This window comes from Diabrotica virgifera, chromosome 8 (assembly GCF_917563875.1).
Source record: "Diabrotica virgifera virgifera chromosome 8, PGI_DIABVI_V3a".
NCBI lineage: Eukaryota > Metazoa > Arthropoda > Insecta > Coleoptera > Chrysomelidae > Diabrotica > Diabrotica virgifera.
Window position 1 is genome coordinate 41,612,145 of NC_065450.1, and position 26,388 is coordinate 41,638,532.

General features: G+C 32.7%; 1 protein-coding gene and 1 long non-coding RNA gene across 2 annotated transcripts in view; both read left to right on the top strand.

Moving 5' to 3' along the window:
• Positions 1 to 816: 816 nt before the first annotated feature.
• The window catches only part of LOC126889543 (hsp90 co-chaperone Cdc37), a 66,187-nt gene continuing 40,615 nt past the window's right edge, over positions 817 to 26,388 (top strand). Inside the window, exons 1-2 of the mRNA XM_050657895.1 lie at positions 817 to 1,063; positions 25,091 to 25,381. Coding sequence (XP_050513852.1) covers positions 1,031 to 1,063; positions 25,091 to 25,381 — 324 coding nt within the window. The 5' untranslated portion in view covers positions 817 to 1,030. The remainder of the gene's footprint in view (positions 1,064 to 25,090; positions 25,382 to 26,388) is intronic.
• LOC126889544 (uncharacterized) lies at positions 13,854 to 17,835 on the top strand. Its single transcript, XR_007700077.1, has 3 exons — positions 13,854 to 15,515; positions 15,574 to 15,768; positions 17,549 to 17,835. It is a non-coding gene; the product is annotated as an uncharacterized LOC126889544 (long non-coding RNA).

Sequence of the window (26,388 nt, forward strand, 5' to 3'; positions counted from 1 at the left end):
CACCCTTAATGTTCATTGGTTGGTCGATTTAGGCCCGGTCTTTTCACCTCCGAATAAACGTTATTCGGAGGTTTATTTGACAGATTTACATGTAATCTGCCGGATAAACTTCCTAATAAATATTTATTCGGAGGTGAAAAGACCGGGCCTTAGGCAACCGTAGTAATGTTAAGAACCGTGATGACAACATAAGGTTTGTTCCAACACGACCGAGAACCGTCAAGGCCCCGTCTCACCATCAAATAATTGACAGTTATTTGATCAAACTTGACAGTTAGTGACACAAAGTGACAGTTAGTATGTATAGTTCGTGTCACTAGTCAAGTTTGACTGTCAAGTTTGATCAAATAACTGTCAATTATTTGATGGTGAGACGGGGCCTTCACGAAACGGTAACGCTTCTGCGCAGTAAACAAAATCCGTTCCAACAAAAATATGATCGTCATCGGATCGTCCTTCCCACTGTACCAACAAGAATTGTGATCTTTCGGTGACGGTTTCGTGATGATCATTTCAGTAATCGGGCAAATGCATAATGTGCTGGTTGGACTGACTTGCGCACTAGGATTTAATTCTTTAAAGTTTTTGAGCCTTTTGATCGACTAAAAGCACACAAGCTGTCACCAACAAAAATGACAAATATATGATTACCGTCATGGGACGATAACTGGGCGATACAATTACGAACATGCGCACAACAAACGGTACAAGTAGTTTCGTGACGGTTTCTGGACCGTCCAAAAGTTCATGTTGGAACAAACCTATAGATTATCTATGGATGACAACCAGTGATAAGTGATATCTGACAACTGACAAAAGATTCTATGACACATGGCAGAAATGCAAATTCCGATTTCCGATTTTATTTTGCAATTTAGAATTTAGTTCAAGATAAGAAAATAACAGAATAAAAAAAGGATTAAGTTGACGCTAAGATTTTGTTAACTAAATTTTACATCAAGTGAAGTTTGTCGTTTTTAAACCACATTATAATTTAGTGTAATAAAATTAATAACCGGTATAATTTATCATGGTAGACTACAGTAAATGGAAAAACATTGAGGTATTTATGGAATTGTATAGAGTATAGAATATTCCAGTAGTCTATTGTTAATTTAAATGAAGAGTATAGGGGAAAAGCCATCTAAGTCATATTTAAATAGTTTTGAGATAGGTACTCATAATTACTAGTGTTTCTGAAAGATATACTCTCTAGTATTTTTTAGATTCTAATGTGGCTTTCGCACTGTAAAGCTGGAGATCTGACTATGGATTTTGCCCAAAATTTCTTGAATAACATTGTGAGGATGGTTTGTCCTTTTATCCCTTTAATGCTTTTATCATGACATAGATCTCCTTTATCTTTGAGATATTTCTTAAAGGTGAATAGTCTTTAATTTGTAATTCCATGTAAATTAATAAAAGCTGCTTGACATTATTTCATCTCCTTAAACTGCAGTTCTTTTTTGTCAGAAAGCCTTACTTTGTAAGTCAAGTTTCAGTAAATATGTCAAAACTCTTGAATTTTTTTACAGTTACATGATTAACCAAGTTCATAAGTGTGGTTCCTTATTTTCTTAGCTGCATCGTTAATGTGACCACAAGATTTTGGAGAGAAAATACCAACACTAACATCACTCATATTAGCAGAGCATATGTAGCGACATAACACTAACTACAAAATCTGTTTTACAAATCTAACAAACATCAGAACCTGCTTGTGAGTTATTGGGGCCTTGATCGGTTTTTCATAGAATGCACAGAGTTCAATTACTTTTCCATACAATACTTATTTTTATTCAACATTGTTAGTGACCTAGATCGATTATTTATGAAGAGCGTAGGCACAAATATTGTACAGCTATCTTTACTTTTTCTTTCTTTACATGGCAAATTACGAAGATTTCTCACTGGTATAGAGATTTAACCTTTTAACTGCCACCCACAACAAGAGGTTATTCTCCAAATGCCAGCCAAATTTTAGACCCATAAACATTGCGTTGCCGACACATAAACAAAGTGTGTCAAAACGCGAGAGGCACGTTGCTGGCAGTTAATAGGTTAAACATTAGTTGACAATGACATTGTCATCATAAACATAGAGATGGCTATTTCATTCAGTTTTTTAATGTTTTTGGATAACTGTTACTTGTATAATCCTTAGAATATAAAATAAATCAGGAAGGAGTACAATGCGAAATGACTACGAACCAGGAAGGAGGTTGCAAATGGCGATCAGCTGTCAGATTTGCTTTCTATCTCCAGTGACGTACCTTTGAAAGAGGGAAGAAAAGAAATTTGATGTTAAACAAACAGCTACAGATCAAGAGAAAATACGTATTAATATAATATTTTGTTGAAAAGTCAGTTAACTAACATTTTATTATACTAATAACTTCAGTTAATTGATTGCATATACAGGAGCTTTACCAGATGGTACGCCTATGCACACAGCTGATCCAATACACAAACACCTTCTACCTCGTTGTCAAAAACTTATGAGTCATCCACAGACGTTCAAGATGGCCGGTTCCGCTAGAAATTTAAGGTGTTGTTGATATATGAAAGACTCCTTCCTGTTTTTTTATATTCTAAGGTATAATCGCTTAAATTATCAATTCAGTTAGGATTATTTTTTCATTATGCATTCAGTGATTACAATAATTTATATACTATACAATAAAAACTAATATTCGAGAAACGTGTTAAATTGTTTTTTAATATGTTGTTAATATGGAAAGCTTAGATAAATTTGGTACATCTTTAACAACAAAATACTTGTATCACAGAATATACCCTGGTGTATTCTGTGCTTGGATCTTCCATAAGTAATAAACAATAAATAACTTTTTATTAATTTCACGTCTGAAATCAATTATTTATCAAAAACACGTATCAATATTATTTTAATAAACAACTCAAAATATTCCTTGTCATAGTAGCCTTGTTTGTCACTGTATTGTCCAGTCCCGGATTAAGAATCTTGAGGCCCTAATCAGCCCAAGCTATGAGGCCCCTTAACAAACCTCAGCCTTCTCCCTCCAGAACCTCGGATAACCCCTCCATCACCGAGCGGTATTCCTTAGATGCATATTATATATTTTATAGACCTAAACTTCCTAAATTTTAGTTTAATTTTGTAAAACGTGTGGCTTGTAGAAATAACCCAAAGGAATAATCAAGGGTTGTCTACAGCTAGTGCCGTTTCCTTTCCGTCAGCCAGAACAACCATTTTTTACGATCTTCCCAGTCTCTGTCTTCCAATCATTTCTTTGACATGGCTTCGTCAACTTCATTCTTCCATGATTTTCCAGATCGTGCTCTCCTTCTTGTTCCTCTTGGGCTCCGTTCTGCAACCTTGTTTTTTGTTTATCCATGTACTTTATACGAACATGGCCGTACCATTTTAGTCTTATCTCTTCTATATTATACAGCAGGACATTTTTTCCACTTTCATTCTTCTCCTTATCTATTCATTTGACATTATGTCTCTTCTGGCCAGACCACAGCATTCCATTTCGGTCGCCAGAATGCTCTTTTGTTTTTTTTTTGTTTATGGCCCAAATTTCTGCTGAATAGGTCCTGATACTGCTTGCTATTGTTTGGTATATCATTTTTTGTTTATTCTTTGATGTTTTTATTCCAGATTACACCATGGAGTAATTGTTCCATTTTCCGACATTATAAAATTCAATCCAAATATTTAAAAGTCTTCCTTCCTTTTTTTTATACGTGTTCATCTATTTCCAAAATTTTTGAGGTCTTCTTCCGATATTGCTAAGTATTATGTTTTCTTCATATTTATTTCCAGGCCCAGCTCTTTGTATTCCTCTTTTAGTTTTCTTACCATGTAACTGATATCTTCCTCATCTTGAACCATCACCACTTGCTCGTCTGCGAAACACAATGTGTAGAGATCGATAAAGGACCACGCAACACTCCTTATGGAAAAATGGTCCCGGTCAAATTTGATGAAAGTTTGGTCAATGATACGTGTTGATGTGTTGATTAAAAAAGTCCATGGCACCTGGGTCTGAATAACTACTATTCTCGAGTTACAGCCTTCTGAAGTTATTGGATTCGAGTGCTTGGTTTACGTTAAGTGCACTAATTTACGGTCAAGTGAACGAAAATATTTATTAATAGAAGAAGAAAAACTCATGTTCTTCATACATACTTGCGTGTTGTATATGAATTCATGGCCAAAAATAGTTGGATCGTATTTTAGTCTTTAGAAAACCTCCGAAAAGTCCTCAGAAAACTAAAGAAGTGCAGTATAAAATGTGCTGCTAGATCGATATAAGCATTATCATGTTTTCATGAATGCTTCTGAGTTATGCAATACCAGCAAAACTGCAGTTTCGCCTTATCTTTAGAAAACTACTGAACAGTGGCGGATCTAAGGGGGATAGGGGTAATTCCACCGGTAACATGTTCCAGAATTAATGAAAAAACTTTATTTAACGAAAATGAACGAGATGGAGCCATGACGATGCCAACATTCTTCAACATGAATTTAACAGAGATGGAAATTATTTAAGAGATTGGTTCCAAAATGGAAACATACTACTGGTAGACAGAGCATATCGAGATTTTATACCATTTTTACAATTACTAGGTATCAAACATAAGATGCCAGCCCTTTTGCAACGTGGACAAAAGCAACTTTCAACTGAAGATGCTAATAACTCACGCATTATTACGAAAAATCGATGGATTGTAGAAGGAAGAAATGGTCATTTACGCTCTATCTTTAAATTCTTTGCCAATCCTATAAACATGCACCATGCAAAAAAAACTAAATGATTTTTACTGTATTGCTGGTGCACTATTAAATAAGTATCATCAATCATCCACCGATCCGCATGCAAGGTGCTACAGCTGAAGCAGCTGAACAGTTATTACAGAGGTTACTAATTCCCAATGTTGTACAAGCTAGAGTTGAGACTGATAATCTGATTAGAAGAAATGGTCAATGGAGAAGGCTTCATAATCATGATTTTGCTAACTTTCCTGTTTTCCACTTAGACTAACCTAAGAGACCTTACGATTGGGATATATCAAATTAAACTGACACCATCTTACATACAAGATAAAATAATAAGAGAAAATGACGAAGAGTTTCAAATTGATGGGAATATGGATGAACCGGGATTCATAAGAGTTAGAATATTTTCTAGGTTTCGGCAAGCTACAAAACACCAAGTATTCATTTCCTATACGGTTGATGAAGATAATGATGAAGATGAGCCTGCAGAAGAACCGATTAACGGGTACTACTGTACCTGTCAATCTTGTGCGAGAACCGTAGGTACTTGTGCTCATATCACCAGTGTGTTATGGTTTTTAGGCTTTGCAGGACATCAACCCAATGTTAAGTATCCTGATAGGTCGTAAGTTAACACGACATATGATGCATCTAACCAACCGAAATCAGCAAAATGTTAACGTACAAATAGTCGAAGATGATTGAAACCCGATTTTTCCATAGATTGTAATTAATATTTACCATTTACAGACTACCAGGTATTTTGTTTTTTTTTTGTATTGAAATCAAGTCCATGTTCTCTACCTGTCTTATATCTGATATGCGGCACAAGTTTCATGTCAGCTAATGTATATTTTTGTTTCAACAATTTTTTCTTTAATTATTCTGGAACATGTTACGAGTGGAATTACCCCCATCCCCCTAGATTAGATCCGCCACTGTTCAGTAGTTTTCTAAAGATAAGGCGGAATTGCAGTTTTGCTGGTATTCCATAACTGAGAAGCATTCATGAAAACATGATAAGGCTTATATCGATCTAGCAGCACATTTTATACCGCACTTCTTTAGTTTTCTGAGGACTTTTCGGAGGTTTTCTGAAGACTAAAATACAATCCAACTATTTTTGACCAAGAATTCATATACAACACGCAAGTATGTATGAAGAACATGAGTTTCTCTTCTTCTAATAATAAATATTTTCGTTCACTTGCTGTAAATTAGTGCACTAACATAAACTGAGCACTCGAATCCAATAACTTCAGAAGGCTGTAACTCGAGAATAGTAGTTATTCAGACCCAGGTGCCATGGACTTTTTTAATCTACACATCAAGAAGTATCATTGACCAAACTTTCATCAAATTTGATCGGGACCACTTTTCCGTAAGGAGTGTTGCGTGGTCCTTTTTATTTGAACTAGAATAAATTTAAGTCCCTTATCGGTATTCCGATACCCCTACGTTTTGACTTCCAAGTTGTTAGTGATGTTCTAAAAATATTTTGAATAGAGTTGGTGAGGTTGGGCATCCCTGCATCCCTTTTGTTGTTTTGAAGTTGGCAACTATCTTGTTTCCGATTTTTATATATATTTCATTTCCCCTGTATATGTTCTTGATTGCTTCTCTTAGGTTAGCTGGTATCCCTATTTTTGTGATTGCTTTGTATAGAAGTTCTTTCCTTGGTATGGTGCCGTATGTCTTCCTAAGGTCTACAAACGCCATGTGTACATATCTGTTCTTATGTGTGTGTATGTGTGTGAAAAAATGGCTTGGATGCGAGTCCGTTAGCCACAGATTTTTATTTTATTTTTACCTCAATTTATTAGTTTTGTTATATTTATACGTATTTCACTTAAATGATTATATTTGTTTCTTTCAAGTAGTTTATGATAGTCGAGGAAATGAAGCTGAAAAAATGGCAAAACCTCGCAATTTTTTCGTCCAGCATAGATTTGTACAAAAATTTGGGAATAGGCTTATTACACCCTCTAGTTCATTTTCTATATTGAGCCGTTGTACGCTTTTGGTTTTGTAAGGGTGAAAACTACCCCTAGTTGTAAAAAATTATAAAATAACATTTTAAACTTTAATATTGTCAACATTTCATTCTTATTGGTTACATAATGAATGTTGTATGCTTTAAGATATACTATCATAATATTTCAACCCTTAAAACCACCCTTGTTGGAGCTATATATAAAAAATTTACTTATCCTAATAGAATAATTTCGGTTTGCATCAATTTACATAAAAATTTGGGATTAGGATCATCTCACACTGTACTTCATATTCTATATCATGCTTAAGGACGTTGATTATTTTTAGGGGTGTAAACAACCCCTTATTTTCAAAAATTATATAAAAACATTGTAAACTTTAATATGGGTAAAATTTGGTTTTAATTGGTTAAATAATGATTGTTTTATACTTTAGGATATAATATCATAATATTTCAACCCTCAAAAACCACCCTTAATAACATTATAGTTTTTATAAGTAGATATTTTAAGAGGTCTATACAGAAAAAAAAGTAGAATTAAAGAATTACAAAAACATTTATTTACACAAAAATACGAATTTACAAATATGTACAAATACAAATACAAATAGTTTTTTAGTCATCTTCCAGTATACGAACCGGTTCTGTGGTATTATACATACATTGAAAATTATCCATAAGCGGACTATCCGAATTTTTCGAAAAAAAAAATAGTTTTATAAACATAGCTCCTTCATTTTTGGCGGTGAAAAGTTTTTTCAAAAATGACTTTGTAGGATTTTTGAAGAGTTATAAGACTGTGAGCTAAATTCCATAAGATCCCTCAGTTTTTAATTAGGGTGGGTTTAAAAGGCTCGAATAAGGGGGTGTTAGCTCGTAAATAGAGGTTTTAAACAGCTATATCTCGCTAACTGTTCACTGTAATGACAATCTATGCACAAGGTAATTTTAGCTATTAAAGAAGCTACAATTTAGTAATCTATCATTTTGTTCGTATCTCCAGTATTTTCGGAGATATTTTGAAGTAAAAGGTGAAAAATGGGAAATTCCAAAAAATTAATTTTTCTTTAAACTCCAATTATTCTAAAATTAGGCCCTTTAAATAAGTTCAACTTCTTGGGTGTATTGATAATACAAATATAAAAGGAATTACAGAAAGTTGAAGACCAATTTTTAATCAGGAGGGTAGTTAGGGGGTTGTTTTCACTGATTTTTTGCATAGAGAAAAGCAGGTACCGACTTTTTTTTGATCATAAGTCGCTTACTTTTCAGACTAGAAACTTTTTATTATTATTTTTTTAAAGGCTAACTGTATACTTGAAAAAAGATGATTTAAGTTTTCTTCGAAAAATGCAAAGTTTTTCCGTTATTTTACTTTGAATATTTCAAATTATGCATTTGACGAAAAAAGCTAACTTTTAACATGCCGTATCTCGGTTTGTATTGGTCTTAGCGATATTACAGAAAAATAATTTGGTTTGTGTTACTAAAAGATACAATTTTGATATCTGCAGTTTTTTTGATTATATCCATATTTTTCGAGGTATTCTCAAAAAACCCTCTAAAAAAGTCGATTTTTTCATCGAAAAACTGTTACTTTCAAGCGCGAATAACTCGAAAGATATAAGTTTTACGGAGAAAATGTAAATAACATTTTTTTCTTATAATTACTTTTTACATCGATTTACATAGTTAAAATGTAATAAAAAATTCCCGCCCCCGAGATGGGGTGGCAACCACCCCCAAGGTTTTAGCGTACAGCGGCATGATATAGAAAATTATCCTTGGACTATTCCCTACCTTCTGTAAAAATTTCAAGTTAATCCATGCTGGACGAAAAAATTGCGAGCCAAAATGCTTCATTTCCTCGACTATGAGTAATTTAAATATTTCCATTTTATGACAACTTAGTAGCTATTCTATACTAATTGGAAAATGAACTTGTGTTTGTCGTAAATTGTAATATAATTGATTTATATATCTCTCGTTAATTTTGCATTCCAAGAAAATATGGTTTAAATCTCTAATCGAAACATTATCACAAAAACAGACTGATGAATTAATTATTCCTAATTTGTGCAGATGTGAATCATATTTCCCGTGTCGAGTTTTTAATCTGACGATAGTAGAAATATCTTGCTTTGGCAGGTTATATTTAAATATGTATTCAGGTGGCGGAGGAAGTTCTTGATGTAAAGAAAAATATAAATTTTTTGACATGCTTGTAATAGTTTTCCATTCTTTTTTCCATATTTTATTTATTCTAACTTTGACGTCATTTATTGCATCTGTCGATAAGATGTGAGTTAGTATCTCACCTTTTTTTATTGCATCTTTGGCCAACTCATCCACTTTCTCATTACCCAGTAGATCTGTTCTTAGCTCTTTTCTTCTCTGTTGTCCCTTGTATTGTATAGATATGATCTAGACATAATTTCCTTGCTGTGAATCCTGCTTGCTCTTCACCGATTTTACCTTCTATACTTTTCTCTATTTTGTTCCTGAGGCTGAGGATCCTGCCATACAGTCTTCCCATGATAGCGATGACACTTATTCCCCTGTAGTTTTCGCATTCTTTTCATTTCCTTTTTTATGTATGGATGTTATGTAGGCTTCCTGCGATTGTTTAGGAATGTCCTCTCCGTTTATTGCTCTTCCCATGATTCGGCATATCATTTTGCATTTCTCTGTTCCGTATTTGATTAGCTCCGCCACAATTCCTCCTGGTCCTCCAGCTTTACTATTCTTTATGGAATTTATTGCTTGTTTAATCTCTTTGTCTGTTATGACTATTTTTCTTTCTACGTGATCATCGTTTTTTGTTCGTCTCGACCAATTCTGAATTCTGGTCTTTGTTCTATCAGTAGAATTTTATAGTGGTTCTCATCGTCCTGTAGGTATGTATTGTATAAAAATTTTTGTCTTTTGTGTTGGTTTGTAATGATTTCACAATTTTCCAGGCTTCTGAGCTTCTTGTTCCTCCTATGTTCTGTTCTATACTTTTACATGACCTTTTTCATCATTCATTTTTTTCTTTTATTGTAATAGCCCTAACTTCTCTGTTCTTCTCTCTATATTTCCGGAGATCTTGTGGATCCTTTGTACTTAGGTATTTGTGGTACACTGGCTTTTTTTCTTAGTATGTACCTATTGTATTGCAGTTTTATACTTTCACCTTTATGGTATTGCGCGATATTTTTCAACATAATATGATTTATAGTTTTTATTTAATTCTAATTACTATTTTTTCGTTTTGGGCCCTGCAAGGCCCCCTTTGGGGCCGAGGCCCCTAGGCAACTGCCTACTTTGCCTAAAGGTTAATCCGGCACTGGTATTGTCACCACATTTTGTTTGACTGAGTGTGTTGTGTGACAAAGGTAGCGAATGTTTGATTTGCAAAATATCACCACGGACATGGTGTTCAGAGAGAGAGAGAGAGAGATACTTTATTGATACAATGTACCAAAAGGCCATCGACCGAAGTCTTTCAGCCAATTTACACAATTAATATACATTAAGGCTATGGGTACATAATTCGCAAATATTTTACGTGTATCCCTACTTTTTCTGTCTTTACACGGCAAATTATGTGTAGTAAAATTCACACTGGTGTGGATATGTAAACATTACTAGAATGTCATTCTACTTGAAAATGTCATAATTAATTTAAAGAGATGGCTTTTGAATGTTCTTGGATAACTGTTATTTTTATAATTGCAAATTATTAATTCAGTTAATAAATGTGATAATTTTTTCACTAACTATGTTTTCAGTGATTGTAATAATTTATTTGTACAACAAAAACTAATAATCAATCGAGAAAAGAGGAAAAGTGTTAAAGTGATTTTTTAATAATATGTTGTTATTTTGGAACGCTTACAATTTTGAACATCTCTAACAACAAAATACTTGGATCACAGGATATATTCTTTTTCTCATGATCATCTTTCAGTGCGTCACAGTTTTTCGATTTCTCTCTAACGCATTAAATTGTATGTGACAGAAAAAAAGGCACGTCTTTGAATACTTTGGTAATTATTCTAGTTCTGTGATTATTCTAGTTGTCGATAGATGGCGCCATAATCAAAAAATAATTATTTATTAAATAAAATAATAATATTATCAATATAATCTGTACAATTTATAAGACTATACAAATGAAAGAAAATACCATTTTATAAATGCAATAGACACAATTGATTTGGTTTTATTCCAAATTGAAAATAAAATTTGACAACTGTCAGATTTAACAAAAATGTCACGTTAGAATAAATGTCATAAATGTGTATTATCACGGACTTACCTTTTTTTCTATAATTTGTGACGCACTGAAAAATGTTCATGAAAAGGAGAATATCTGATGTATTCTCTGCTTGGATCTTCCACAAATAATACACAATAAATAACTTTTTATTAAGTTCACGTCTTAAATCAATTATTTATCAAATACACTATATATCAATAATATTTAATCAATTTCTCAAAATATTCCCGATGCAATGTCAAATATTTAAAATTGTCACTGATTGTCAGTGTCTGACTGACAATATAATGCTGACAATATTATATTCGGTTGCATAGAGGTATATATTAACATAGAGGGAGCCTACCTTCCGCGCTTCCTGACGACAAGATCTCAGGGGACTGGTTTGCTGCATCTCCTTCTAACACATTGTATCGAGAATCTATAATGACATTCAGTGTGAATATAGGCACGGAGGAGGAGGATAACTGTAGCAGCTTTACTATGCGTAAGAGTGAAACAGCACTAATCCAAATAAAAAAGATGGTGTCGTCACTTCGCTCTGAATGACACTCTCTCTATGCTAATATTTAACTCTATGTTCGGTTGAGTGCGTTGTAAGACAAAGACAGATTTGGAAAATATTACCACGGCATTGTGTTCATTTTTTTCAAATCCTGAAAAAACCAAACAATATTTTTGAAAAATTTAAACGCAGAATGAAAGACTAAATTATTACCGAGGGCCGAAAGTCCCTTAGAATAAATAAAAAGTTTATTTTGAATGAGATATTTGAAATTAAAAATCACACTAAATTTTCTCTTAGTTTTTTCACCCCTGTAACTTATTAAAATAAACATTATAGAAGTTCTCACGGACTTTCGGCCCTCGCTAATAACGTAATCTTTCATTCTGCGTTTAAATTTTTCAAAAATACTTATTAGTTTTCTCAGGATTCGAAAAAAATGAATCCCCATTTGAATAGCATTGCAGCCGAAAATACGTACCGATCCTCTTAATACAGTATATGTTTTTTGTTAATATTAATGCAATACAATAATTAAAAAAAAATATTTGTATGTGTCGGTAATCACAATATCACTGACAATTAGTTACAACACAGATGATGATTTAAATAGAGTTGTTTATTGTCTTGATGTGTAGCAGATTTCTTCAAAAAGAGTTCTTCCTGGACATCTACGGGCACTGTCCTCTGGTATCTTCACAATGTGGGGCTCAATCAAATTTTTGTTATTGTCATTAATAAAGAGATATTTAAACAGCTTATTGAGTCTCTCATTAATAGGTTCAATTCCAGTTTCATCGTACAGCATTCTGTTTGATGGATTATGAAGTGGATTATCAGGATGACGCATTCTAGTAATTTGTCGAAGGCTAGTTGTTTCAGCCACTTTTATATTATTTTTGGCAGGACCTTTAGAATTATAGAAAATTGCAGAACCATACTCCAGCATGGGCCTGCAAATCATTTTATAAATATTGGCTGCTGTTTCAATCGTAATTCCCTCATTCTTGTATGTTAAACTTCTGAAGTGTTTTGCTCTAGTTATAATTTTCCTTTTTATAACTGCTGTGTGGTGGTTGAACTTCAATTTGTTATCTATTTCTATTCCCAAATACTTAACAGTTTGGGAGGGTGTAATAATATTGTCGCATATGTTTATAGTAGGTGAGTGATCTTGGATTCTATGGTTAAATATTATTAGTTTTGTTTTAGAAGGATTTATTGTTAATCTCCATTTATTCATCCAAGATATTGTGTCATCCACCTGCCTCTGCAATAAGTCCATTGTCTTTATTAAATTTTTTCCATATGATATCACTGCAGTGTCATCAGCAAATTGTAGCAAATTGGTATTGGTTAGTCTATTGTCGCATATGTCACTGCAATAGAGATTATACAATAGAGGAGAGAGTGGTGAACCTTGTGGAACTCCTTGTTGCACTGAAAATGAATGGGAATATGTTTCATTGATCTTAACTATACACCTGCGTCTTCTAAGAAATTCGTCAATAATCCATATTAGAGCATGGTGTTCATTTTTTTCGAATCCTAGAAAAACTAATAAATATTTTTGAAAGTTTTAAATGCAGAATGAAAGATTACATCATTACTGAGATTGGGAAATCTCTTAGAATAAACAAAAAGTTTTTATTGAATGAGATATTTGAAATTAAAAATCACACTCAATTTTTTTTGCCCCTGTAACTTATTAAAATAAATATTATAAAAGTTTTAAGGGACTCTCTACCCTCGGTAATGAAGTACTCTTTCATTCTGCGTTTAAATTTTTCAAAAATACTTATTAGTTTTTGCATACTTATTAATGCATAAAAACATTGAAACAAAATTTTGTGCCCACGCTCTTTAAGTTGAAGTGCCTAGGGTAAAAGGACAGACACAAAACTATAAGAAATAATTTATAACTTAAATTCAGGTATAATGTGACTTGGATCGTTTTTCCCTTGTATTCTTCAAATATAGGTAGTGATGTAAGAAGAGAATATTCTTGACCAGAAAATTCTCGGCGAGAATTTTCTATATTTACAAAAACCGAAATAAAATAAAAACTAGATATGGGTCAAATTATTATAGTTTAAAATAGTCCATGTGGTGAGACCGCTCCCGTCTGAAAAACATTTCTAATTCGGTTTCTCTGCGAATTCATATTCAAAAATGTCCCCTTTAAACAAATCTGAAGGGTGCCGAACGGAATTTTTGGGCAGAAATTGTTTAAACAAATACATAAGATCACCTTTTATTGCTCCAAAAAATATATTTTTAGGTTTATTGGGTCATTCTAAACAAGAAAGGTATCTTGTGATTTCAAAAATTGATATTTTCAATGACAAAAAAAACACATTTTCGCATTTTAAATCGCTTATAACTTTAAAACTAGTAACTTTTGAGCAAAATGTCAAGAAACTTATTTTATTTAGAATGGCCCAAAGAATCTAGAAAAAATATTTTCTGACGAAAATAGGAAATTTTTGAAACGAGTGTGTGCCGCACTGGCAAAAAACGGATGGACACGCATAATTAGCAATTAAAAAACTACGGTCTAAATTGAAGTTAGACCCGATCACTCTTCGGAATCTTGAAAAGGAATGTTTAAACTTTAATCCAAGTTATTGGCACCCTTAAAAATACTAATTTAAATATGAGTTTTTAAGCCTCGAAAATGCGTATTTTCTCATTTTTTAGATTTTAAATCGCCTATAACTCGAAAACTGTCAATTTTTGAGAAAAATCACAAGATATCTTTCTTGTTTAGAATGACCCAAAAAACCTAAAAATATACTTTTTGGAGCAATAAAAGGTGATCTTATGTATTTGTTTAAAAAAATTGTTTAAACAATTTCTGCCCAAAAATTCGGCAAAGGGGACATTTTTGAATATGAATCCGCAGAGAAACCGAATTAGAAATAATTTTCAGACGGGAGCGGTCTCACCACATGGACTAAAAAAGATGTATGTGTATTGTTTTTCACCTAGTATATTTTTGCATCCCAAACATTATTGTTCTTGAAGGCCAAACACCTACTTGCCGCTCCGCTCATGAAATGCCTTTTCGCTTTGGTCGGCCGGGGAATCACGCGAGTTTAGATAAAATCCCCAAAAATCTAAGTAGCCGGGGCTGGGAATCCCCTCAGGCCCGGATGTTCCTAAAAACGAGTTTTCGTCTGCCAAGCGCATGACGTCACTCACAGAGTAATCGCTGGCGATATAAGGAAACCAATATAAATAACGTCAAACTTCTCTTATTTTATTCCGCTGGGATATAAGGAAACCAATATAAATAACGTCAAGTATGCTAATAAAAACGTATGAAATATGCGCATATGCAGTAGTTTAAATAAAATATGCATGTTGTTTTCACCCAATTTTGAAAAAATGTGAAAACGTTGAATTATTTACGTATGTCTGTCCGTACGTCCGTCCGTAGACAACTCTTCCGTTGTTATACACAAGAATCTACAGGTCGAGCAAGTCTCGTAAATTTCACGATTGCGAGCCACGCTTCACGCAACCGTGTTTGCGTACTTGTGTTTCGAGTTGCGTGGTCGTGCGGAGTTATATTTACCAAATTTAAATCGTTTCTACTGATTCATAATGCTGTCAAAATTAAATCAATATGTCAATATGGCTACTGGGTCTGGGTGTAAAAGATAAATCTTATTCTATCTGTTCTTAATGAGTTTTAGATAATTTTAGTTGTATTTCTTTGTAATTTTGTGTTGTACAAAGATTAATTTAACATTTTCTCTGGAAGTATTAATTTAGAAAGATAATATGCTTCATTGGTGTTGTGTTTTGAAGTGTGAAATGCAAAGTAATTGTGATAAAGTCAAGATAAAGTTCACTTTTAAACTGAACTAAATAAGGTATCTGAGAGACAACAATGGTTAAATGCAATACAATGTACAGGTTTTACTAGCGAAATGAAAATTTTCCTGTCCTGTCTGCTGTAATCATTTTATATCTGGTAAGTTACAATTACAACAGTAACGATTTTTGAAGATGTTAACATTTTAATCTTATAGGAAAACCAGCCAACTTAATCGATAATAACAATCTCCAGATTGGGTTCCTTCAATAAATATGGGCTATTAACACAATGAAATAAGTTCCAGAAAATCTAAAATGGAGTGGTATCAAAGGAGAATTAAAGGAAAAAATATTCATATTGAAATTATTTATAAGGCACTGGACTGTCTTAAATTCTACAATAATACTAGGTGGGTAAATGATTTTAGACATTTTTCATTAAGAGTAGATTAAGATTAAGTAGATTTTCATTCAGTAGATTTAAGACTTGTTTACACGGGTAGAGTAATGATGCAAGTACTTGATAGAGTAGAGTAACTCTACCTGTAAAAATGCTCAGCACAGTAGAATAGCTGGTAGAGTGTATAGTTGGAGTTAAAGTAGAGTGACTAGCAACCTATGGCAAAGTAACTACTCTATGACCACCACTACTGCCAAAATGTCTACTCGGCTGCACACTCTACCCATGGAACACGCTCAATTATGGCAGAATAGAGTAGGTAGGAGAGTACATGGGGGCGCTGTCATTCTGGCTGGAATTGTGTTTTGTGTAAATAGTGAAAATGAAGTTCACCGAAGATGAAACTTTAAAACTTGTAGAGCTATAATACGGCGAATACCAGTGTTTAGGGAATTTAGGTAGTGTATACTACAGAAATAAAAGTTTGCAGCAAGCTGCGGAGGATGAAATCGTCGAAAGAATGGCAAAGGGGGCTTTGGAGTAAACGAGCTTAAGCAAAAAATTAAGAATTTAAGGTGCACTTATAATCAAGAGTGTTTAAAAATACAAAAATCGGTTTCACTATACTAGCATCAGTACTATACTTGTACTCTCCTCATGTGAATGGTATCAAGCCATTTTTGGTAGAGTACTACTGCTACTCTACTCTCCTCAAAACTCTACCCATGTAAACAAGTCTTTAGAAACAGTGGAAAATGAGGTAGCTAGTAGAGTAGTAGTAGAGTAAAATATACTGGTTTAGCAAATTACAATGTTTTAAGGTAATACAGTAGCGATAAACAGGTAGCCAAAACGTGTTCCAAGATTGTCACTGTAATTTTGAATATTTTTTCAAGGCATTTGGCACACTTATTCGTAAAATAATAAAGAATGGCGGTACAGAGCCCAATTTGAAAAATATATTAATATGTGGAAATTACTCTGTAATTATACAATATTTAAAAAACGAGCCTGTACCGCCATTAAGAAGAACAAAAAAATACACTTTCTTCAAATAAACTTTTTTATCCGATGCCTAGATTTTGTGTAATTTTGGAACTACTAATGAAATAAAGAATTTTAGTAGTTCCAAAATAACACAAAATCGGATAAAAAAGTTGTATTTGAAGAAAGTGTATTTTTTTGTTCTTCTTAATGGCGGTACAAGCTCGTTTTTTTATATTGTATTTAATTAAAGAGTAATTTCCACATATTAATATATTTTTCAAATTGGGCTCTGTACCGCCATTCTTTATTATATTACGAATATGTGTGCCAAATATCTCGAAAAAATATTCAAAATTACAGCCGCAATCTTGGAACACATTTTCACTACCTGTTGATCGATACTGTTTCCTCTTAAGATAGTTTTAATAGTTATTTATGATATAAGTATTAAAAGTACAATTTTAAGACGCGCATGTGAAAGTTAACTTGAAAAAATAATTTTATTAATGTTTTGACTTCCACATCAGATGTCATTGTCAAAATACAAAATATTCATTATTATTAGGTTTGTTCTAGCAAACAGTCAAACTAGTCAAAAACCATCAGCAAACAGTTGGTCAGTAAAAGAACATGATACAGTCACCAGTGCGATCCCCTCTACTCGCGCTGATCCACTATTCGCTGATGGTTTCAAACTGATGCTAGAACAAACCTATTATTATTATGCATATCTGTAAATAATATTTCTTCTGATTGTTAATTGTAAAGGATAGAAAAATTACCATTTATTTTATTTTTTTTAGAATCAGCTGAGAGAAGTGGTCTACAAAAAACCAGGAAGGAAACGGAATATGTGGCTACGAAAGGCAAAAGAAAGGTTTACAAAGCAAATGTGACACATTTTTTGAAATATTTAGGAATATCAGTAAATTGCATTAAAAAAATGTATGAAAAGATTTTGTTCAATAAAAATGTTTATATTTATCAAGGATGTATTATTTGGTATGGCCACATATCGTCAGTGATGTAATAATACATCCTATCTGTTTTTTCATGAGTTTTGTAAGAGAGACTAAAAACTTGTCTTAGGGTCACCTCCTGTTTTCATATGATATTTTTTGACTTGTTTTGTAGTAAATTAAACTACCTATGAACTACAAAACAAGTCAAAACTTACATATGAACACAGGAGGTGACCTTAAAACATGTTTTTCCATCTCTCATACAAAACTCATGAAAAAACAGATAGGAGGTATTGTCACATCAGCAAGGATGTACAGTGATGAGTGCCCTAATAACCGGCAAAATATGGGCAACATATTTAGTTGTGAGATAAAAAGAAATGAAACTAGTCGAGCTGGGAAATTTAGCGAAATTAACCTTTAAATTTACGTTATATTGATCCCACCTTTACACATATCGGAGGAGTATGTCAACTAAAACTGTCACTGTGACAGTGGTAGTTTCCAAACTCGTCTGATACATCTGAAGGTGGTACAAAATCAATACAATCTAAATGTATAAGTTAATATCGCTAAATTTCCCAGCTCGACTAGTTTCATGTCTTTTTATCTCACTACTTAATACATCTTTTGTGCTATTTTGCCGGTTATTAGAGCGCTCATCACTATATTTCTGGTATATCCAGGGAATGTCTACAAAATATATTTTGAATGTCCAGAGAACATTCGTGGACATTCATGGAATGTTCCAATAAGACATTCAGGTAATGTTTAAAATGCTGACACAGGATTTTCCTGGGATGTTCAGGGAACATGTTTTCGGGGATATTCCAGGAATTTTTCAATGTCTGTGTACCTTCTATGGAATATTTTGGTGTTATTACCGCCGCACTCCACTTGCGATTTGTAATCAGGAAGATTGAACACATTGTTTCAAATACAAGTCAATCCATTTGTGACTAAATAATCATGGATTGACTTCTATTTGAAAGAATGTGTTCAATCTTCACAACTACAAATCGCAAGTGGAGTCCGGTGCTTAGGGCTACTTCCTCTTCGGTATTATGTATTATACTACAGAAATCAGGAACTTTCCTTCTAAATATATGTATGCATCTTGGCCATCAAACATATTCTTCCAAACATTTTTTTAAGGGGTTACATAGGTCTTGTGGGTAAAAAAGTGACTTTTTAAAAAAATTATATCTCGAAAACTAAAATTTATTTTTATTTATAATTGGAACATGTAAAAGTATAGTACTTAAGGTAGTCTCAAAAAAAGTTTCAGCCAAAAATATTTTTTGTAGAGTTTAAGTTTTTTTGCGTTGGCAGCATAATTAAGTCCAGTCTCATCTGAAATCAAAAAGTTTCTTGTAGTTTATACCTCTGGCTAGAATATGAACGAAGGAATTAAAAAAAATGAAATTTGAAGATTTTACATAAGTTTAAACACATTTTTGACCCCAATTTTTCTCATTTTTAAAGTAGTTTTTTTTATAAAACAAAAATGACCTCATCTAATAAAAAATCCTTTGTTCATTCACTAGCCAGAGGTATAAACTACAAGAAACTTTGATTTCAGATGAGACTGGACTTGTTATGCTGCTCACTGCAAAAAAGGGCTGTTGTCGAAAAATTGCAGTCAACTCTACAAAAATGAATATTTTTGGCTAAAATTTTTTTGAGAGTACTATACTTTTACATGTTTCAATTATAAATAAAAATAATTTTTAGTTTCCAAGATATAATTTTTTTAAAAAGTCACTTTTTTTACCTGCAAGACAACAACTTAACAAATTGTTGATTTCAAATTGTAACAGTTGTTTTGCAAAGTATGCTGCCCTCTTGTATTTTCTGTGTTATCTTCAAAAAACACAAAACAAAAAAAATAAAACAAAAGTTTAACCACCTTCACACCACAGAATCAAGCAATCAAGTTACACAAATTTTCAAACACCTCACCTGACACAGCGTCTCAAGTACGATTGCGCGAATTGGTAAATATAACTCCGCACGACCACGCAACTCGAAACACAAGTACGCAAACACGGTTGCGTGAAGCGTGGCTCGCAATCGTGAAATTTACGAGACTTGCTCGACCTGTAGATTCTTGTTCATTATACCAGGTAGAATGACAAGTGAGGTGTCGAATGAAAGCTTATATTTCAAGGATGGTACTAAAGGTGAGAAATTTGACATAGGACTTCCGGTTTTAGAGTTGCAACCGGAAGTACTGTTTTAAAGTCACCGGAATAGTACAAGCGATATATTATTCGATGCGTCTTAGCAAGACGAGAACAAATATATACTTCCGGTTTCATGACTGTCTGTCCGTCCATCCGTGAATATAACTCCTCCGTTACTAATACAGATAGAATGACAAATGAGGTGTCGAATGAAAGCTTATAACCCAGGGATGGTGGCAAAGATCAGACATTTGACATCGGACTTCCGGTTTTAGAGTTGCAACCGGAAGTACCTACCGTTTTAAAGCGATATATTATTTGACGTACCTTAGCAAGATGAGAATAAATGTAGAGATACTTTTGGTTCTTATATAATTTTCGGTTAAAAAGTTCTAACCGGAAGTGCCATATAATCGCAGAAATAGTACCTGTGACATAACAATCGATTCTGTATCTTTTACAGTTAGAGCTCTATTTTCCCGCCTCCTATGATTTCCCGGAAATCGGTAAATTTAAAAATGAAGAGAAGTAATTGGTTTTTAATTATTTTTCACTCTCTTTTTTATTTTTCTATTTTATCTTCATTATTTTTCGATGCAATTAGTATTAAAACGTATACATTTGATTAAATATTGAACATATTTTAGAAACATTCAATAATTTAAAAGAAAATTTTAAAAACAGGAAAATTATAATTTGTGTTTAATCTGAATTTTCGTTGTTTTTATTATTGAAATAAGTTTTAGGAAAACAATTTGAAAACTGATTCCATGTTTGTACAGAAATTTGCTGAAATTATAAACACACGTTCCCTTTCTGTTGATGAAGGTCAGAAGGTCTGATGTTTTTAGTGCAGTGGGTAATTTTGTAAATGTCCGGTCAGCTGATTTGAATTGTCGTACACGTGACCTCTTTTTTAATGACCGTTTATAATTTTTCATCGCATTCTTCATAAAAAAATTTAATTAAAAATTAATACATATTTACGATATCCTGGACCTTTCAAAATGAATCAGATCTTTTGCATAAACAATAGAATGTTTATGCTTTAAAAATGTAATTAAAAAATGAAATATTTTAAGTGGAATTTGTTTCAAGCTTCTGTCATGTCGCATAATCCGTGTATAATATTAATATACTACATAATATGACGGAAGGTCACAACAAATAAGAAGTGTGGAAAAGTCCTATTTAAAATGAAATATTTAAAAAGATCCCTGGAAATCTGTAAAGGCCGCGTCTCACCATCAAATAATTTGATCAAACAGTTTGAACAAACTCCGGAAGTACGTCAAAGTGACGTCACAATTGCAGTTTTTTTGAAATTCTAAAAATCTGTGCTTTCACTATCAGTCTAGTTTGATCAAATTTTTTGTATTGAGTAGTCTAACTTGTTTGTACTTTATTTAAAATTAAAATTTTTCATTATTATCCACAATGAACACTCAGGATGTGACGTCACTAACTGTCACTTTCAGTTTGCTCAAACCAGTTTGATCAAATTATTTGATGGTGGGACGCGGCCTTTAGAATACCCGGGTATCAGGATTTCCATTTATTTACTGATTTCCCGGGAATGGACCTCTACGTACAATTTATGAGATTTCTATATAGGCATTTTAAATACGGGACACCTTGTAACATTTTTAGTAACTTACGTTTCTCTTGAGGTTGAGGGCGTTGAGGCTAGTAATTCACTCATGAGTTGTGACGTTTGCCTCTTTTTGGCAAGAAGTTTTCGATTCAGTTTAGATTATCAAAACAAACTTGGGATATATTAGATAGGGGTAGATTTTGGGTAGGAACTGCATCGTCTTTCAGACCACGATAATTTTTGGGATTGTAACTAAGAAGTTTATGTCTTAAATTGGGGTCATAATCATTCTCCAGAAAATGTTTGGAACAAATAACAGCGGTTTTAACGTTCACTTTGTCTCTTCTTTTTGTAGCATGTAACCACTGCTTGCACAAACTAGAGTCTTTGGGAAATCGGTAAAACTTGACGCTTTTATCACACGGATTTTTCTTTGACTGATTGTCAGAATTACACGTACACACAGCACACCTCATTTTAATAAAAAAAAGAAGCCAAAAAACCTCAAAAAAACACATTTAAACGAATTTATAAGCGAAAACGTATGTCAACTGTATGTGTACTGCACGCTAACTTTTAAAACAACTCTGTGAGTGACGTAGTTCGCGCCAAGGAGGATCCGCCCACAAATGTGTACCATCCTATCTCTGGTTGAGTGTATCGTGGAATCCCCTGAACCACTAGCTAGGGTGTTTACAGCATAGATATATAATACTCTAGATTGCGCCCTGTCATCTTAAAATGGGTGACGGTTGCGACAGAGATAAATGAGCCTATTTGGTCGGTAGTCTCTTTTTAATTTAAGGGGAATATCGACGACGTGACTATCCCACTTTATCGAGTTATATGTGTTGACAGTTGGGGCGGGTGGTGACGAGAAATGGTCTTTGGTCTTCGGACGTGGATAATCGTGGTTCGAATCCCATACCAACTTTACCTTTTTTATTTTTATTTAATCAATATTGCGTTTATTAGATATTTTTACATCTGAAAAATGGACCTAAGTAAATCTAGCAGATAATAAATGTATGTATAGTAAGTTAATATTGGAATACAGTATTTCTCATGATCATCTTTCAGTGCGTCACAGTTTTTCTATTTCTTTCTAACGCATTAAATTGTATGTGACAGAAAAAAGGCACGTCGGTGATTACATTTCGTCTGTGTCATTTTTATAACATTTATTCTAGTTATTCTAGTTGTCGATAGATGGCGCCATAATAAAAAAATATTTTTTTTTAATTAGATAATAATATTACAAATATAATCTGTATAATTTATAAGACTATACAAATCAAAGAAAATACCATTTTATAAATGCAAGAAACACATTTGATTTGTTTTTATTCCAAATTGAAAATAAAATGTGACAACTGTCAGATTTAACTAAAATGTCATGTTAGAATAAATGTGTATTATCACGGACTTACCCTTTTTCCTATCATTTGTTACGCACTGAAAAATGATCATGAAAAGGACAATACATAATTTGTGAACTGCATAGTAAAATAAAAGTCATTCGTTATTAATATAAATTCGTCCTTATTCGAATGATGTGAATGTTTGTTTTGCTTCTACTTTTTTAAAAAATTGTAACAATAGTTTCATAAATAAAAATAATGTCTAATTACTTATAATTGAATCGGTCATTTCAAAAACAGCAAAGTCCACAATTTTCAGAAACTAACTTTTTAAGAGGAATAGACTCCTTTAAAATAAACGTTGTGTGCAAAAACGACACCAGTCCAGTAAAAACATTAGGAACAAAACTACAATATAACTCTGAATTTTGATGTCATCCATTTCATCCATCTTTCGACTATATAGTTAGTTTTCTTTGCTCTTCTGTAAAATTAGGAATATGTGACTCGTGTTGTTTTTGAAATGGCCGATTCAATTAATAAATCGATGGTAAATTATGTTGATATTACCTAATTATTGGTAATTTTTTACGAATATTTTTAACAATTACTTTATAATCCATAAGGAAAAATTTCCCGTAACTGGCTGTATACCATTAATTACAAAAATTGAATTTTTTAAATTACTTTATACTATTCTACCATTAACTTATTAAAAAAAAATAACATTGGCTTTTATATTTTTAAAAATCTATAGGTACCTACACAGTTTTTCTTATTTGTTATATATTTCTTTGCATAGATTTATTTTAGAGATGTAATAATATCTAATAAACGCAATATTAAATTAAAAATAAAAAAAGTAAAGATTGGTATGGGATTCGAACCACGATTATCCACGTCCGAAGACCAAAGACCAGTTCTCGTCGCCATCCGCTCGAACTGTCAAAAAATTTAAATAAGACTCGATATAGTAGGATAGTGACGTCGTCGATACTCCCCTTGAATTAGAAAGAGACTACCGACCTAATAGGCTCATTTATCTGTCGCAACCGTCACCCATTTTAAGATCGCAGGGCGCAATCTAGAGTATTATATATCTATGGTTTACAGTGTCAGTATTTATTGTTTTGGTGCTATATTAACCCTATTAACGTGCAAATATTTAGAATGGTGTTCATTTAAGCAGAGAGGAACAAGTTGCGATAACTGAGTTTATATGTAGATAATTTTAGCAACTTTAAAATATGGTGATGACTCGGCTGAAATAGGGCTTTTCATTGATTGTCATTTGTTTCGAGCTTCTGTCATGTGTCACATAATATTAATATATCTACGTCATACGTCTTTGGTTTGTATCATTGATATATACCAATAACGTATGACGTAGATCTATTAATATTATGTGATACATGACATAAGCTCGAAAAAAATGACTGAATGAGAAGCCCTATAATGGCAGATTTGGCACTTTATTGATCTAAGGAGGAATTTTTTTGGAAAACCATACGTTGTAAAATCAATTGAAAAACTAGACCCAATCAAATCATATGATAAACAGGTACTTACATGTTTCGGAACAAAATTAACCAAAATAGCAGTTGATATATTAAATATGCCTTCATCCAGTGCAGCAACTAAAAGAAGTTTCAGTACTTATGGTTTTATCCACTCCTCTAAAAGAAACCGGCTTACTGCTAAACAGGCTGGTAAGGAAACTTTTATTGCTCACAATTTTAAATGGTTAGACGTAGACCAAGCCATGACTGAGCTGGTGTCTCGTGAAAAACAAAATCCCACAACTTCTCATCGGTACATTGAAATGCAGAATGTAAATGACCAGGATGAGCTAATGATAGAAACAGATTCTGAATCTGAGGCTAATCTTTTTCAGATTAGATCCACCACATCCATTATTTGCTGTTAAAAAAAAATTAAATAAAATTTGTGTTTTCTCTTGTTTTTATATTTTTTTATATATAAAGAACACTGTTGTTTCGTCTCATATAATTTCATGATTCTTAATACACTATTTCATCTTTAACAATATCCCTAAGCGCGTCATAGGGTTCATTCTCAGAAAATTCTCCATATCGAGAATATTCTCCGATTTTTCATTCTCGAGAATTTTCCAACACTAAATATAGGTAAAGGAAATTTTTTTAGAATAGAAAATAACATGACTTCTTATGCCTAGAGAAACAAATCAAAATAATTTATTTAACATTTTTTTGTGTTACAGATCTCTGACGATGAAGATGAGACTCATCCAAACATTGATACACCGTCCTTATTTCGGTGGAGACATCAAGCAAGAGTTGAACGAATGGAAGAAAGAAAACATGAATTCGAAAATTTAGATAAAAGAAAGACTGAACACTCTAAAAAAGCTAATGAACTCAAGGAAAAGCTAAAAGAGGCTGAAAAAACAAATGCTGCAAATTTAGCAGAGCTAAAAAAATCCTTTCAGGAATTAGAAATCCAGGGTGAAAGTCTAAAAAAAGAAGAAGAGGAGATGAGAAAAAAAGATAAGGTGAACTTTTAAAAATAATAATATTTAAATATTGTGAAAAATGCAATATTGAATATAATACCGGGTGTCCACTTATATTTTCCCCCATTTTAACTGCCTATAACTTCTAAATGGCTTAAGATAGAAATATGCGGTTTTCGATGAAATGTTTTATTTTAGTAAAAGTTTTGTCTGGATGGATTGAATTTTTTATATCGCTTTCAAATACGAAAAGAAAAATGGCGGATTTTTGAAAAAAACGTTGACTTTTTTTTAATGGAACACCCAGTATATTTTTTTGTAAATTGAAAGAAAGGTCATTCACCTATCCAGCGATATAAAGTTTTTCAAAATCGGTTGTCAAATCACTGAGTAATTAGTTTTTAAAATGAGCGGTGCAACGTGGATATGTGTGTGTGTTCACAAAGAGGGGATGGCATTAGATAAACTTTTTGCCACAGATATTTGAAAGTTGAAGATTGAAGATGTCATATTAAATTTTTATTTTAGAATCTTTAAGAAATTGTATGATAATATCATTAATAGTTTTGGTATTGAAGCTTAGTAGATGTGAAATATTCAGCGGTAAACTTACATTCCGCTCCTGAAGTCTAGCAATTAGTGCTTTCGTATGGTTTTTATTAAGTTCACAATTAAAGATTATATGATTTAAATCTGCAGTAGAGTAGTTATCACATGAACAGAGAGAGTTGATACGCATTCCTATTTTAGCTAAATGTGCAGGAAAATTGCCATGGTTTAATCTTAAGCGACTTAGGGATGTGGAATAAAACCGAGTAACGTGATAATCAAATATATGTGGGATATTTTGCGGAAGTTGTGGGTATATGTAAGTGTATGGATTCCTCGAAGTTTGTACAAACTTAAGCCAAATAGTTTCCCATTTCTTTCTTAATTTTTTATGCAATTCTGGAATGTAATCGCTGGAGATTGTTAAATCTACTATTTCATTTAAAGTTGCCGAATTCTTTGCCATTTCATCCACTATCTCATTTTCTTTAATTCCA